This window comes from Amblyomma americanum, chromosome 9, assembly GCF_052857255.1.
Source record: "Amblyomma americanum isolate KBUSLIRL-KWMA chromosome 9, ASM5285725v1, whole genome shotgun sequence".
NCBI lineage: Eukaryota > Metazoa > Arthropoda > Arachnida > Ixodida > Ixodidae > Amblyomma > Amblyomma americanum.
Window position 1 is genome coordinate 114,577,005 of NC_135505.1, and position 17,780 is coordinate 114,594,784.

A 17,780-nucleotide genomic window follows, 5' to 3' on the forward strand; every position below is an offset into this window, starting at 1 on the left:
GCATGCGGCGGCCGGGTGCATACAGCACTTCATTTCGGAAACAGTAGGTGGCGCTCTCTTTTGCACCTCGCCGCTTCCTCTGTTTTGTCTGCCTCACTTGGCTTCTTTTGGAACAGCAAAATATAGTCGAGTCTTTTGACGGTCGTCAGTATTCGCGACGATAGTTCTTTTGAATAAAATGTCTTTTGAGCCTCGTTTTGAGCGTAGCGTGGCACGACTTCAGAGAGGCAAGCTAACTTAAGAACGTTCCTCGGCGAACAATGCGCTCCGTCGCCTTGTAAACGTATCGAAAAAGGCAAACTCGCTCAACAACACACACACTGCCACCAGGCGACGCGGCTTTAAATCGGCACCGAGATCGCATTAAGAAAGAGCCTCTTGGTATGTTGAAGATTAAAGGGCTGCACCGACTGTCAGGACGTGTGCGTTTCAGACCATCTGTACCCGCATACCGGCATGGATATCGTCGCGTTGTCTCTCTTTTAAGCTTCACCATTTTGTTGTTTTGCACCAGCGATATGTACCTTCCCTCCTGAAAACTTTCGTCACAGTTTCTTTTTTTTTACACCTCGACGAATGAGTGCGGGCAAATCTGGTTTGGTTTCAAAGCTGGATGGCATTCTGTACCGCGACGGTGTGCGTCGGTTCTCGCGAACACGGAGTGTTATTTTGTGCCGTTTTCTAACTGCACTGAGTCTTGCCGACCTAAATGCGTATGTTCTCAAGAAACTTGAGTTCCTCCCACACACTTCGATCCACAGCAGGTTTTACACTGTCCCATTGTTTTCAACTGCGCAGGTGGTGAGTTTCCCAGGCAATACTCAGGAACTGAAAGGCGGTGACGGAGGAAAGAATCCTGCTTCGATGCACTTAATGCTATTGCCACTTCAAGTTTGACACTGGCTCAGATGGATGCTCCTTTCCCACCTTGTTTTTCCGAAAGCACGCGTAGCTGAACGGTTTCTTGGTGAGTAGTTAGAACTGTGCAAAGCATTTGGCTTGATTCGCTGAGATTTGAAACAGGCGCCTGCAGTTTCTCAGAATGTTGACACGCATCTGCTTCTTCCAAAGAAAACCTTTGGTGGCGCATACTGTTCGGAGTGGCTTTGATTTGTGGGCTGTAGTGCTTGCAATGGCTGTTCGGCGTCTTTAAAGAAATGACGTCATTGTTACTATTGGCACCCATCTACCCTAAGACGTAATTAGGGAAATGATCATGATGATATCGCGGATTTATATTTTAAAAACAGTTCGCCTTCTAGGAATACAATTGAGCGCCTTAAAGAGAATGCGGTAGTCCTTCGACCCAGCTACTAACCAAGCCATGATTGCGGTTTGGTTGAGCCAGCCCGAATAAATAAGACTTCAGGTGCTTCCCGGGCTTACTAGTCCGCGAGGGTTGGAGGGGGCGTTGTTAGTAAGAGTGCAAGTTTTCCAGGAGGAAGAAATACGATAACAAAATTCATGCGCAGACTGCAGTCTCCAATACGCTCGGCCAAGCGTTTCTTCATCGCTTTAGTTTCAGAACTCAGAAGATTACCACTGCTAGAAAAGCGCAGTGCTTCACCCACCACAAACATTCTGTGATGTTTGCGAAGCCGCGGCTTAGAGTAGAAGAATTCATTACACTAACAGCATCAAAGCAGTCTTTGAGGGTAAATCCATTTGCGTTCGCAGAACTGTCGCATCAGATGTGTGATCGTGCCATAATTTTTAGAATAATTTATTCACTCTAGTCAGCGTTGCCCTTGAGGCTCGGAAATGCGCTAAGATCATCAGAGCGCAGCGGCTAATTATGGACGGCACCCTAACACAGCCCACATGCAGCGCGTGCTCATTAATTATATAGGGACAAACTCATGCGCGAGATTATACGAAACGCCGGAAATAAGCAAGGCTCCCTCGCAGTAAACAGTTTTCGATTAGCTGCTTCTCAGAGATCCGCATGTGGCGTGGGAAGCATTGTCTGAATGCTCGCGACAGCTTTTCTTCGCAGAACTGTGCTGGATTGTACACATGCGGCCCGAGCGTATATCGCGTTGGACGTAATTATTCGCTGCATGACCATTTTGGGCGTTCCTTATAATATTGGGTGGCACTGTATTCACGCAGCTAGAGCGACTATCGCATGAGACGTATGGTCCATTTAATGATACTGCGCGTGTTATTCGTGGTATTTTGCTGACACGGGTGGGATCCGGCTTGGGAAAGTATCGATAAATAGGTGCCCCAATGCTGTATAGATATATTGCATGAGACGTGCGGTTCGTTGAATGATCACTACAGGTGTTCGCCAACTGTTAGGAGAAAGACACGAACCTGGCGGCACTGTGGATCGAGCCCAGCACCCCAGCATACAAAGCTGATGCTTTAGGCAGGACACAGGCTTAAGACGTAAGGGTTCTTTGAATTACCACTATGACCATCCCAAGTGTTCGCCCGTAGTAATGGACGGGACTGTATGCACGCCGTTTGGGCGCTCACGTGCCTTTCGGTTGTCTTCCTTCTCGAGGTGCAGGTAGTATGTTGGGTAGAGGCCCCGGTCTACGCCCTTCTTGTCGCGGGTGATCCGGCACCGGATGGTCGTATTCTGCGGGCACGGAACCGTGGCGAACTCCTCCAGCTTGGCCTGTTCCAGCAGGTCGGCCAGGGGCCCCAGCTCCATTACGGGCACGGACATGGTTGGTTGCGTTCTCGAGCTGTCTTCAGCGCTACTGCCGCTGACGTCTTCCACCTGCGAGGCGAGCATAGACATTGGTTCTCTGGAAGTCCCGTCCGAACCTTACGCTATGCCACGCTCATTTTTTCGCACTGTTGCGGATGAGTGGTATTGCATGAGCATATATAATATTAGTCTACGCTATCTTCACCAAACATTCAGCGAAGGAAAAGATGCATATAAGCATGCTTATAAACTGGATCAGATTCCAGTAAATGAATTTTTCGAGGAAGCCCAAAGTCTTGCTGCATACCGGACGTATTTAGATTGTTGGGTTTTTGTGGGTTTAACGTCCCAAAGCGACTCAGGCTGTAAGGGACGCCGTAGTGGAGGGCGCCGGAAATTTCGATCACGTGGTCTTCTTTAACGTGCAGTGACATCGCATAGTACACGGGCCTCTAGAATTTCGCCTCCATCGAAATTCGGCCGCCGTGGCCGGGTTCAAACCCGTGCCTTTCGTGTCAGCAGCCAAGCGGCATAACCAATGAGCCACCGCGGCCAGTGTCGTTGCGGATGAGCCAGCGTCAACTGGACGTCATCTTCTCAATATTGTAAAAGTTGATTGCTTTTTAATCTCTTTGCTTCCTAAACACACATTATCCCCGTTCACGTTCATCGGCAGGATTTAATTTGCTGTTTACACTACTCTTAGGGACTATATTGGGAGCACACTTCGATGTAATATGAACAGACCGCACCAAATTGCCCGGTGCTTCGTTGGACGGAGCACCGGGCACCCGTTTCTCAGTGGTCAGCGGCATATAGCGGAGGGCGGTAGGAAGTGAAATTAGAATAGATATAAAAGAATTTGTCTTGGGTGTGCTGCGCCTGAATTTCAGAATACACAATGAAAACGACGCGGCTATCTGGACGCAGCTATCTAGGGGAGTGGTCCATGGTGGAGTATATTTGTGATTGCGAAAGAGTGATTACATTTAGCATGTATCCTAACGCGGATATACGGGGAAATATATCTGTGAAAGATGTATATATGTAAGCTATACATCTTTCACAGAAACTTCGCATTTAACGTAAAATCCGTCTCTATCCAGGGGGAAGGCTGTACGGCTTTATATTGCAGCCGTGTGGCTGCGCTTGGGTAATTAGCCCTTTATTAGTTATCTGGAAATGTGAAACGCATCTAAGCTTTCGGAATGATGCGTCAAACAAAGAATAAAAATCAGGTCTTTTCTTGGCATGCCCCAGGGTGTTATAAACGGTTTACATGTGAGGGATTCCGGTAGCTTTCTTGAAGGGAAATTGTAGGGAAGTATTCTTAGTTATACAAAGGCGTAAACGTCAATTTAAAAGGGTAGTCCTATCGAAGACCACGTATTCAATCGAGTAGATCTTCTCACTAGTCTTCCCCCCCTCCCCCCACCGTTTTCTCCATTTACAGGATAGCTGTTAAAGGCATGTTCCCACATTGTGTAGCGTCAGCGTTGGCGGTGTAACACTGCGCCACGCTGATTGGTCAGCATGTTGTGAAGTCACGAACGGCATTACTACAGCGCGCCACCCTCATATGTCCGCATGCAGTGTTGTCACGCACTACGCTGAGTGGTCGCGCACTCAACCAGAGAAGAAAATTAACAATAGCAAATGAACGACCTCCTATCCCAGACTGCAAGCAGTTGCATCTGAATCTCGCCTTACACAGGGGTAACTGTTTTGTGATTTTCTTTACTTTCATTTTCAAGGGAGCTGTTGTGCATTCTATTGAGGTTATCGTCGTCTTCTTCTATGCTATCTGGATTGCAACGTATTTTAACTACCTTTTCGTAGTTGGCAGAAAACGACTGCGTGTCTAGTGAGCCACTTACTCCGGTTAGACGGTGAACGACTGCCTTTCGACAGAGCACGATGCCTAAACGACTAACGTCTTCTAGGAGAAGCCTAGGTTCAGAAACCGTAGCCCTAACTCCCGTCAGCACTGAACGCGAAGAAAGCGATGATTCCATACTTAATAACAGCAGGCTTAAGCACTCGTCTGTGGACACACTGCGAACGTTGTTTGAATATATTCACTAAAATGGGCCAATGACTGAGGTCGGTATCGTTTTCAAAACTGACTCAGCTTTTATTCTTTATTATGTTGCCATTTTATCAGCTTCTTCGTGAGAACGATAGCCAACTCTCTCCTCACCTTATAGACCCAACTGGTAGAATTATATTCAGTCGAGGATACACCGAAAACCAGTAGAGTGCCAAGGTTGGCCCCCCATCGGTTTCGCCTTCATGGGCCGATGGAACAGTAAATGGGTTTCCGGACGAGGAGAATTTGCTAGAGTACAAACCTGGGCCACACTGTCTGCCATGTCCGTCGGCGTGTCGGGCACAGTCGCAGTTCGACTCGGTGCCGACTCTGACGTGACGGGTGTGCTCTCCAGGTCTTCGTCTCCGTTGATGCTCGTAAGGTCATCGCTCAGGTCCAGATGCTTGAGCCTCTTCTGGACGTCTGCGTGTTGCAAAGTTCCAACCCTATTTCGCCTTGTACGCTCGCCACGAAGCTAAACTCGCCGTTGCAGTACACGTCATCATTATGTGTTACACATCTATGTTCTAAGTTGCGTAGAAATACTGATTACAACCGACTTGCTGTAGCGTTTAATCTAGGCAAATCACATTTTAGTGAAAGAAGGGTATCTGGAACAGTTGTGAAATAGATAATGCCGAAGCAATCGCGTCTTTGTGTCATAGGCTCTTGCAACATTATCTCAAGTTCCTAAAACCATTTACAACGTTATTAATGTTAGCTTATTTCAAGGAGTGGTATTATAATATTTATTTCATGACATAGCTAGCATTGCACGCTGTTATTTCACTTTTTAATATTATTTCATTCATCGCCGCGATGGAACTTCGGTTAAAGCTAGGTTTCAACATTACACAGGTTGCGCCAAATTCGGACGATTAAACAAGAAAGTTGGGCTAGTTGGTGCTTGAACACTGGCGGCGACATGTTAGGTTTATAGTTTAGGGGGGTTTAACGTCCCAAAGCGACTCAGGCTCTAAGGGACGTCGTACTGAAGGGCTCCGGAAATTTCGACCACCTGGGGTTCTTTAACGTGCACTGACACCGCAGAGCCAAAGTACTCTAAAATATCGCCTCCATCGAAATTCGACCGCCGCGGCCGGAATCGAACCCGCGTCTTTCGGGTCAGCAGCCGAACGCCGTAACCACTCAGCAACCGTGGCGGCTGCATGTTAGCTAGCGCGAATAAAACAGTGGACAGAGAATGAAACTAGCATGTGTCCCGTCTGTTTCTCTGTGTCTGTCCGCTGTTTTATTCGCGCTAACATGTCACCGTGAATTCGGACGCGATTTTAAAAAACACACTTTATATTAGAAACTACTTTAGAAATTGAATATGTGTCATCGAATTCGTTGCTTACCAGGAGCCGGGGGATTCGGGCTGCTGTTATAGGCAACGGACACCGGATTTTCAGCTCAGTTTAGATTATGAACTACACATAAAACCAAACATGCATCATCCAATTCATTGCTTACCAGAAGTTGGGAGAATCAGGCTGCTGTTAGAGGCAAAGACCGCCGGATTTTCAGCTCAGTTTACATTATAAACTAGATATAAAATCGAACATGTATTATCCAATCCGTTGCTTACCAGAAGTCGGGGGAATCAGGCTGCTGTTAAATGCAATGACCATTGGATTTCCACCACATATTAAACTCGAAACTATAAATGAAACCGCACATGTATCGTCCCATTCGTTGCTTACCAGGAGTCGGCGGAATCGGGCTGCTGTTATAGGCAATGGCCACCGGATTTTCACCCTCCGTATCGTCCACTATCACAGGGCTTTTGACCTCATCGCCGACTGGCGCGTCCAGGTTGTCAGTGCTGGAGAACAGCATGGGGCCATCGTAGCCTGGAGAAGAGAGAGAAAAAAAAGCGACAGGTGTTGAAGCTGCACGTCGACAAGAACATGGACATTTCTTGTAGGTTTGATATCAGTAGGCTAACAAGAAAGTCAGCTTTGCAGGAAATCCACATGCGTGAAAGAGCACAAGAAGGATGTTGGCCCCTACGTTCTTGTCCTGTATTTCTTCAGGTAAAAGTTCACGATAAAATCTGTGATGCCATCTCCTAACTCTGTATTTCTTTCAAAGAAACTAAGGCTTCCTCCTCGCAGTAATAACTCCGCCTGTACGGGTAAAGTTTAAGCTATGGCCTCGAAAGAGCCTTGGAGAAAGAAGAGTGATTTGCTCTCGGCATGAGATGACATAGGGAGGGGCATATTGCTATCTGCCTCCCTTATTAAGTAAAAGTGCACGAGTGAAGGAATTTCAAAGGTCCTGCAAAATACACGCCATAAGCGTAAGGAATAAGAGCCACCATAGAGTTCGCAAAGGGTAAAGCGTATGCCACAATTGCTTTATCTTTCCAATGTTGCTCGAAACTGCTATCGAACAGGCAGAGTGCAGATTAGAACTATCCTCTTCCCCCTCCTACAAAAAAGCACATATGAAGAGTTGAAAACGCCCATGGTTTGTAGCATTACCCCAACTGGTCTCCCCTTTCATCTGAGCCGACGCAAGCCAGACGCGCCAAGATGGAGGTCGCTGATTAGAGAAGGATGGGGTGAATTATGGTACCGGACTCTGTAAAAGACAATGTTTGAAGGGACAACGGAGGGACAGTTTGGGCAATAGCTAAGAAACTTGCGTTAACATTCCAATGACAGCGAAAGCGGCATTTGCAGGAAATATGGCGTGGCCATAAAGAGAGTCTGCTCACAGCCAACGACGTCTTGCACGGGTCTGTCGATGCTGAGTCCCGCCATGAGAGGGCGCGACTCGTCCTTGCGCAGACGGCTGCGCAGGACCGTGTTGGACGCCGGTCGTCGGGCATCCGAGGCCTGAAGTAGTCCCTGGCTCTGACGCTTGTGGCGCTGCTTTTCTTCCAGCAGCTGGCGCTGCGAGCAGCACAAGAATAGGCTGACTTACCCAGTGGCACAATAAAATGAAGGGAAGGCGAGTGTACGTCGGTGGCTTGGAAGAAACACGACTTCATAATGTGCAAAGATATAAACAGGGCGATTTTCTGAACGTTGACGTATTTCTTTTCCAGAACCTCGGAGAGATACGTTGATGCGGTCTGTTCATATGGATCGTACAGCAAGACGGACCCTATACACGTGATAGACGAATGTTTTTAGGATTAACTAAATAACATTAACAAATCAACTTTTTGTGTGATTTTAGCGGCCAAGATTATATTGCGAAATTGAACACCGTACAGATCGAAAGTGCGCCCAGTTTATAAATTTAATAAATTGGAAACGGTGTACGAAATATTGAACTTATAAAGCACACATTTCAAAGAGCGTTTAGTCGGCTTTTCCGCATTTTAAACGTATACTATGGCGTCGCGCACATTTATTATCCGTCATATACAAATTCCGCTCCGGGATTTGATGATGGACAAGAAGTTAACTTGGTTTAGACGGCGATTCCGCCCGCAGTGACGCGATTTGGAGATTATGCAATGTGAGAAAACCAACTCAAATAGCTTTCAAATGTCTATTTTTTACATTTAATATTTAGAACCACATTGCCGATTAAAAAATTTTAATACTGGCCTCACCTTCGATGTTGACCGCCTTCAAGTTCGCAATACAAGATTTATCTTTAAATTAAAAATAGGAAAGTTGATTAGTTAAGTTTAGTTATTGAATAACTTCATTACTGAGTTCTCTAAGGTGCATGATGCCCGCTTAGGAAGAGAATCCGCCTGCACAGTCTGTACGTATGTATACCTCGCAGGATTTTATATAAACGTCCCTGGAAGTTTTAGAAGAATTATGTACAGAGGGATTCAGACTAACCGTTTTGAGATTTTTGTTAAAAACTATCAGAGATACGTATGCGCTATCTGAGCAGGTTGATTGTGCAGCAATGAAAACACAGGCAAAGGCGTGTCATAGCACACATAAAATAGATGCGTGTGTATTTTATGAATTCTGTTTTGCTTGCTACCTATGCTCTCAAAACACGCGTTCAAGGTTAGTATTATTCAAAATAAAATGTCACTTTTTTTTACATAATGCCTCTACTGCAACAATCCCGCAAGAGCCGCGGTGACAGAGCCTAGAAGCCGGACACAGTCCTGCAGAAATTTAGTACCCACCTAACGTTCCCTTTTATACCTGGACGGTCTATAGCACAACAAGAGTAAACCACAATAGTGTGCGCCGAGATTGCTACAAACTTAAATTGATTTTCCCCACTACACTGATACTCCTCTCGAAATGCAGGTGTGCAGTTGTCTCTAGAACAGCTGCGCTTGATCCACTAGCTTGCTTGAGAGAATGGGGGAGAAAGCGTGTGAAGGCATGCGAAGAATTTCATTGTTACCAGATTTTAGTTTGAAGAGAATTCGTATTCGTTCGTTATGCCGTTCTTACTAACGCGCGCAATAATATCAACGTCAGAAAAACGCAATGTTTTTAGCATTTCAGCGAAAAATACCCCCATCCGCGGTACCTGGAAGACCCGCAGTATCACAACAAACATGGAGCCCTTTGTGTGTATCTATTTGTAAGTATCCGCTCTATCTGTGTGGATAAAGCGGATGTAGAAACAGGCTGCAATAAGAAAAGGCAATTTCAGGTCCATTTGTGAGTTAGTTTTCCTTACCACTCTCACGGTTAAAGGAGAAAGGTGGCCCTTCAAATGGATAACACGATTCCCTGACAATCAGTAGGACGCGTGATAAATATTAGAGGCCATATATGACCCACCGGTCATGCTATACTGGAGACAGTGGGTTATTGATATGTAATGAAATTGTAGATGAGGATGACCCCTAGGTCTCAGTGAATGAGAATGCTGCTTGAAACGACTGTAGCTGAAAACAACGAAAAGAAAAATGCAAATATACACAACTAACGAACAGAATTATTTACATAGTAAGCAAGAGGGCTAGGGAGGTAGAAAAGAGTTAATGACGAGTAATGTGCTGATACGTGTCGCAGCATTCATTGCAGGTGTTGGTACGTGCTTTTATAGAGGTGTGTAAAGCCGATGTAAGTCCCGCTACCATTTTTGAGCCTTAATTACGAGGTAATCTTGAATTACGACCTACGACCTCTCCGCGTACATACGCTGGAACAGCAGTTCTGTGCTTAAACCTCACTTCTTGATCCTGGGCGCTTGAGTCTGGAACTTACCGCCTTACAGCCCTGGTAAGGTACACTCAGATGGGGACAGAGAGGGAGCTGATGCAAGCCTTAACAAACCTCACGGGACGCCAGACGCCGCATGGCATTCTTGGTGGTGGCGCAATTGCGTTCGCACAAACAACTAGAATAAAGCTCTCGCCTTTGTTCGCTGTAAGCGCTGAGCTTAGGCCAGTAAGCCAGGTATAAAGCGTAGCTAGGGCGGAAAACGAGATTTCGTGTGACTGCGCACAAGTTGAGAGTCAGGTAGAGCTGAAAGCGCGGTTGCTCTTGGAAGTAGCTCCTACGGCGTAGGCGCGGTGCCTACGCCACTCAGCGGCATTAGCAAAACTTGTGCTAGCCGGTGCGTTGCGTTGAGGACAACTGTGTAATGTTAAGCCTAGCGCAGGAGAACCAAAACTACAGGTACACGTGCAAAAACGCTGGGCGCTAGAGGGGCACAAATGTGCTCTCGTCGCCTGTGTTTGCGAGTGGTGAGGGATTACTGCGCCATGTGTGGCTGCTATAGCCATCGCGAAAAAATATCCCGATCAAAGGCTGCTTCTTTACTGCACAATACAAGTCACAGATTCCGCTATGAAATTTCCTCTCCTATGCACAATGAAACTGTTCAGTCATATTTCAGCCTTGAGTAAAGGAGAAATTTGGAAGAGTTGGTTTGCGTTCATTGTAGGGGACTCAGCGCAACAGCGGCGGGACACCTTTGCTTGTCTTCTCTATGTCGCGCCGTAGTTGCGCTATTGCCTTGAAATGGATGTTTCAGCGGCGTATATGCCTTTTGCAGAACATCATTGCATTCTGCTGAGAACGACTGTGTTCTTTACCTCCATTCAAACACTTGCATTCTTCTGTAAACGTGAAAATGAATTAAGATTAAGTTTGTACTTCAGGCATACGACAGTAGACCTTATAAATGAAGGCTCCGTATATTCGCGACGCCAGACAGGCCCTGAATAGCTCAGTGCTTGTTTACAGATAAGTATTCTTTTTAATGCAGATGTGTACTATAATGTTTGCACGCGAAATTTGCGCGAAAATATGCGCCTGCACTTTTTGACAACAGCTGCCTGGTCACTGCAGAATTCTTAAGGGGTAATAAACCACGCTCTAGCTCGTCTGAGTAACAATAAAAATAAAGCATCTATTAAAAAAACAGGACAAAATAACTAAAAATAAAAAATCGTGGACACTCTACATAGTCGCGTGTAGCTGTTCTGTTGTCCAGGGACAGGAAAGAAAAACAAACAAGATCGCCTGTGGCTTAGCAGCGCACGAAAATTGGTATAGTTGGAAAAGAAGACAGGCAAGAAACAGCCCGGCGATAAACCAGCACACGAAAAAAAAAGATCACGCGTCAAAATAGCACGACGACAGAACAACATAGGGAAAGTCCAATACAGTATAGCGTTGCGAAATAAGTTAACGAGCGTATGAATGACTAGTACGAAAAAACAAAAAAGCAAAGAAAAACGGGCAATTCAATTGAAAAAGGGCAGCCAAACAAAGTATAATCACCGATAGCATTGAGCAGAGATGATTCCCCGAAAAAAAAAAAAAAAGCGGATTGTATGCGTAATTGGTCAAAAGACATTTCTGCAGCAGTTACCATTATTGTTTTTGTTTTCATCTTCGAATGTGTTGTATCTTTAGCTGCACCGAGCATCCCCATTGCCCTGTAGATACATAGGTGGTTTCCGCAAAGTGAAACAGATGGCGACACGGGGTAAGGCGGATTAGCTCTACGTCAGTGAGGATATACTCGTACGCCGTAGGCATTGCCCATGCACTCAGCGCCATCTATTGTGTAGGCCATGGATTAGGGGTGCTAGCGGGAAAAGTCGCTCGGACACTGTCGCACTTGGCTGTACAGATCGCCCTTGGCGAGCGGCCCAAGGTCTCTGTAACCATCTGAGCATCAGCGCGTCCCTTGCGCTCATGATTCTTTCTTTTGTAAGAGAATTTCTTCTTAAGGAAATTTTTTTTGTTTCCTTTCGTATGTCTTGTCCAGATTCACTGAATTAGACACCTTTTTTCGGAGTTTATATTGTGCATTGGCCATGTCACTTTGTGTACTCGAAAGAAACTTCCTGCTTTTACGTGCCTGCCAATAACAATGTTGCCCAGGTAGCATGAAGATGCGGCGCTGTCGAAAGGTGTCTTGTGTGGTCACGTGGTACGCGTTAGTGCTGTTGTACCGCCTATACTGGTCTGGTCTATTTTAGGTGGTACTGTCTAGCTCACTTCTCACTTGGATTGGACGTGATTAAAGTATGAGAGGGTGAGAATGCCGATGCTTCATCATGAACTAATCACGCGCGCAACCTGCATGGTGGGCGTCCGTCCCCACCTGTCGGCACAGGACGCCGTGCTCCAGCTCACACAGGATATTTTCGACCCTCTCATACAGGGCCACACAAAACCTGTACTCGCCTTGGATCTCTCCAAGGCCTTTGATCGCTTAGACAATCAAGCGATCATGGCGGTGCTCTCCCCCTTGAGCATAGGCGAACTTATGTACACCTATATTCAAGCATTCTTTACTAACCGCACGGCCTAAATTCACTTCGGTCCCCACACATCCCGCCCATACACACTTAGTGGGGTTGGCACCCCCCACGGATGTCCTCTCCCCTTTCCTCTTCAATTTCACACTCATTCCCCTTGCCCGCAAACTACAATCCATTCCTCACCTTTGTCATGCACTCTATGCTGATGATATCACGCTATGGACTACCAATGGCAGCGATGGAGACATAGAGAATACTCTGCAGTCGGCAGCTACCCTCACCCTAACACATGCATGCAGTATCGGACTCTCATGATCTCCGGAGAAGTCGGAGTTCCTGATACCCCGCCCCACAACCAGAAACTGCCCCACAGCCCCCATAACCGTCACACTGGAAAACCGGTACATCCAGGAGGTACACACTCTCCGGGTACGGGGCCTACAGATTCAGGACAGCAGGAAAAACACTCTCACCATCCACAAACTCAAGCAGACGGCGCTGTAGACATCCCACCTAATCCGCCGAGTTTCTGGACACCACTGGGGCATGAATGAGCATGACCTATGTCGTCTTATTCATGCCTTCGTCCTCAGCCGCTTTGTCTTCACGCTCCCTTACCTGAAACTCCAGGGCAGAGTAACCTCCACCCTGGATGCCATGATCCGAACAGCATTAAGACAGCACTACACGTATCCCTAAAATACCTCAACCGAAAAACTCCTCCAGCTAGGCCTACACAACACGATAGGTGAGCTTATTGAGGCCCACCGGCTGACACAATACATACGTCTCGCGAGAACCATCAACGGCGGACAGATCCTACGCACCCTCGGCATCAGGATACCAGCCACGGATACCACACAGTTCCAGATCCCCCACCACATTCACCGCGAATTACTTATTAAACCTCCTCCCAAAAACATGCACACCACCTACCACGAACCCCGCCACAGAGCTCGAGCACGAGCGCTCCAGGAACGCTACGGCACGGAACCGGATGCTGTATGGGTGGATGCCGCATGCAAAGGCGAGGACGCGGTTGCAGCCATCACGAACCCCTCCCTCCAACCGATTGGCACCCTTCACATATCTCCCACTGCCACTTCGGAAGAGCCTGAAGCCGCCATTGCTCTAGCCACCACGCGCACGGAGGCTCGGTATATACTGTCAGACTCTAAAACTGCCATACTAAATTTTGCTCGCGGGAGACTTCACGTCCCTGGATTTCGTATACTGAACTCTCTCTCCGCACATTCGCCCCGCCACATGGAGCTCATATGGGTGCCTGCCCACTCCGGGAATCCCGGAAACGAGGTTGCCAACGCTTTAGCCCGAGGTTCTCTCAACCGGGCACCAGTGACCTCCGATCTAGGGTTCTCGGGAGTGCATGCACTCCTTCAGTGAACTGACGCCGGCTTGCAAAGCCGAGCGTCGGCTCTACCCCTCATCCCATCCCTCCTTCGGCAATTATCACCAGGCACTTTGGAGGCGGCTCCAAACACGCACCTTACCGTCCCCTTATATACGCTCGCGCTATCACCGAGTCCACACAAACCCCTCCTGTACCGTCTTCCACCACCCCAAAGCCACACTCAATCATATCGTTTTCCTCTGCATGGCGGATCCTCCGCCTCGGGGCATGGAGCACCTTACCACTTGGGAGACTTGGGAGACCCTACTGCGCTGCGAGGACCCGGCCGAGCAAGCCATCGCAACAGGCCGGGCTGCCAGCGTCATGAGCCGCCGGGACATGAACATTTGAGTGCAGTGGGGCCGTGCGGGGGCCCAAGGACCTGCGTGTCCTAAACTCCCCTGTGTCTATTAAATTTTTAACCACCACCACCTGTACACAATTCTTATTGTGTAAATAGTACGTGTATATTACCTCTCCCCCTACCCTCTCTTCTGTCCCCTCACCTTTTTATTTCACCTCTCCATTCTGCCCGCTCTACTTTATTTCCTCTACCCCAGCTCAAGTGCTTCAGTATCGATGGCAGATGGCGGGGCTAGCAAAAATCTTATCGTTCCTTTTTATTATTATTTTAATAAACCGCTACTTCTTCTACTAGAATGCCCAGCAGCTAACCCTATCATTTTTTTTTCCACGACCGCATGGCTGTAGCTAACACCACTTAGTCTATACTAAGTGATGCTCCCGGAGCCCATTTGTGACTTGTAGCGAATGCGATCAAAACGAGATAGGAGTAGGGAATGGTGTCGCTATCGCTATCAGTTATTTGTCCCGAAGGAGGCCAAAAGTCTGGGTGCTTTAACAAGAAAGATGGCGTATAAGGGATGCCGTCCGGGATAACCGATAGTGTAATTAATCTGTATCGTGACGTCACCGACGAAGGAAACGAAGGAAAGAAAAACAAAGAGAAGAAGAAGGCACGAAGAATCGGCAGTGAGAAGAACCAGACGCTAGGCTTCGCTGTCAAACCGAGCATATGCATCACTGTAAATTTGTAAAGGTGCCAGAGGGAAGCACATAGACGAGGAGATACACTGCTTATCTAGCGCAAAAACCCAACTACAGCAAAAGCAGATACTAAGATTACAGCCTTATTGTCGTATCCGCGTCAAGCCATAACTTAACCGGCCAAGTTTTATTGTCTTACTGCTTGCCTAATCCATGCTAAAAAGAGAAATTGTAGATGTTGCGTTGTTTTACAAAGCTTTTTTTCCCCTTTTGGACAGCAATATTCAGAAGAGGAAAGCTGCGGACCCGTAGTTTTCGCCCGGGCGTGGTCGTCTTGTCGCGTGCGGACGCGTAATCACGCAAAAGCCCAAGCACTGTGGAACGCTTACTATCATCGATTGAATTTTCAATGTGGGCGCACCACCCAGGTGTTGCAAGAGAAAGCTGGCAAACCAGACATTTGTCTTGGTGGTCTGATTAATGCACTCTTGAAGCTTTCCCCGGGCAGCCAATTTATCGATATCTTCACTACAGCAAGTGTACTTCAAGGAATGGTTATAAAATGCTCTATTCAAGGGTATAATGGTGCCTGGCGCCCTAACTTTGTACTTGCCAGGCGTAGTGAGTCTATTAAGAACTAAAAAAAGGAGTTATATTGTTTTTACTACCAGGTGGCTTCGGCTAAGCTCATGGGAAAGAAAAGAACAGCTTTGCTCTTGTAGGTGAATTCCACTGAATGCAATGAACTGAGTTCAACTTTAAAGCATGAAACTTGCTTCTATCAATACGAACATTTTTGTTCGCTTCATGTAGTGAGAACACATCATTACGATGGGTAAACCCCTAGGAAGATCTTGCGTTGGTTGTATGCTTGCGGTGCTTGTGGGTTTGTGCCAAGTGAAATAAAAATAAATCGAATAAATATCTGCGACTGGGATTCGAGCCCGCGACGGTGCGAAAAGATAAGCTTCGCTGGCCACAGAGCGAGGGCACTGAGCTGTCTCCGCAGCCGAACATGTCTCGTGTTAAAATGCAACACATTCTCGCGCTGTGCATTGCGCGTGGTCTTCTTCACCAACTAATACTCCTAAACAGTATTATTCGCGCTTTGAGCTATGCGGCAGGCAGAAGTGATACAGAGATGTTCGCTTAATGCGATGGCGTGGACAACCTTGTTGCAGAAACAAGGCACTAGCAAAATATGCGTTGCCATTCATAACATTGCTGCAAAAACGCGGCACTGGAGCATAGGCTGCCGGCGTTCATTGGGTAAATTGGCACTGATGAAGAAAACGTTTAAGACGCGAATAAATGGCACAGTGATTGGTTTGGTTTGGGGAGGTTTAACGTCCCAAAGCGACTCAGGCTATGAGGGACGCCGTAGTGAAGGGCTCCGGAAATTTCGACCACCTGGGGTTCTTTAACGTGCACTCACATCGCACAGTACCCGAGCCTCTAGAATTTCTCCTCGATCGAAATTCGACCGCCGCGGCCGGGATCGAACCCACGTCTTTCGGGTCAGCAGCCGAGTGCCGGAACCACTGAGCCACCGCGGCGGCCCAACTGGCACCGTGAGTCAATGGACACCTCAATCGCGCTTTCAGGCACCTGGCGGTGGTGTCCACCTGCAAAAAACTGTGCTTTCGTACGATATTTGTTGGTTTGTAATCTAAACCGTCAGCCATTTATTATATGTTTTCTGTATCCTGATGTGTCTCTGGCGTTTGTGAAATTTTTTGCATGAGTGGGTCTCTTTTTTTTGTTCGCTTAGTGCATGTGGAACAGATTCCATTTTGACTGGATTTTTTTTCATTTCTGGGCTCATGTTCGTATCCGGCTGGTTTTCTTTGCTTCTAAAGTTTTGTATAAGAGCCTTATTAAGAAGTGAAAGAACAACAGGCTTCATCGCAGATAGAACTTGCTTCCTTAGCGTATATTGAAACAAGGAGCTGTATTTATAATTTCCCAGTAAATCAGGCCGACGTGCACGTGCGCATGTAAAAAAAGAGAATGTCGCACACGGCTTTCAGTAACGTTGAGTAACGTTAGCTTCTATGTCATTTGTTCCTTATTCGCTGATGCCATAAGCAAACAGCTATCGGACGTAAAAAATTCCCAAAGTAAAATACATGAAACGAATACGGACGCCCTCCTTTCCAATGTCCCTTATCGCCTAAAGCGCCTTCCTTTGCGTTGTTGTTACACCCGAGAACGGAGTCCAGAGTGCCCAAAAGTTAATCTCACTTGACCATAAACCCTCTACCTAACATACCAGTTGTGCTTACGCCTGGAAGCTAATATTACAGAGAGGAAAAGCAGAATTGATGTTCTGCCGAACTGCAGGAGAGAGAGAATAACTTTTCTATTGGCTCTATTCTAAATCCTTAAATCTCTATGGCAACGCCTCATTACCTCGCTTTCAGTGCGGGCTTTTCCAAGGCACGAGCTCAATGAGAGCATGAAAGTGAAAGAAAGAAGTACTCTTAAGCGCCCGCATTTACAGCGTCGCCAGGAAACCAGGACATCTGGACGAAGCGTCTTGAAGGCCGGATTTTATTCCTGCCTTCGCTTTAATTCTTTGATTTGTTGTTTTCAATTCGGAACATTTGGAATCACCCTAGAAAAATCCCTAGTCGCTGTAATTACTCTGCAGCTTACTCAGTCCAGACCTGTTCTTTTCTTTATTGTTTTTCTAAGCTGAAAACGCGACGCGGGTGCAAGCACTGGGCACACGAGAAAAAGAAAACGGGAAATGAACACGGAAACGCCAGCGAGCTGCATGGCGCGGGAAAAGCGAACGACTCGCCCATTAAGAAGCGTCGGTTCTAATGAGCCGTAATTACATCTGATTAAACTCGTCCTGGGCGGCGCCGGGTCGACGAGGTCTGGGCGCCAGAGCAAACACCGATGAAAGCAGCCGAGCGCAGGAGCT

At 47.1% G+C, this 17,780-nt stretch overlaps 1 protein-coding gene across 2 annotated transcripts in view; it reads right to left on the bottom strand.

The window, feature by feature from the left end:
• ktub (Tub domain-containing protein ktub) overlaps positions 1-17,780 on the bottom strand; it is a 116,116-nt gene that overhangs the window by 15,063 nt on the left and 83,273 nt on the right. For both annotated transcript variants that reach the window (XM_077636985.1, XM_077636984.1), the window contains 4 exons: positions 7,480-7,657; positions 6,461-6,610; positions 5,017-5,177; positions 2,489-2,734 (listed from right to left, as the gene is read on the bottom strand). In XM_077636985.1, the coding sequence (XP_077493111.1) occupies positions 2,489-2,734; positions 5,017-5,177; positions 6,461-6,610; positions 7,480-7,657 (735 nt within the window). The remainder of the gene's footprint in view (positions 1-2,488; positions 2,735-5,016; positions 5,178-6,460; positions 6,611-7,479; positions 7,658-17,780) is intronic.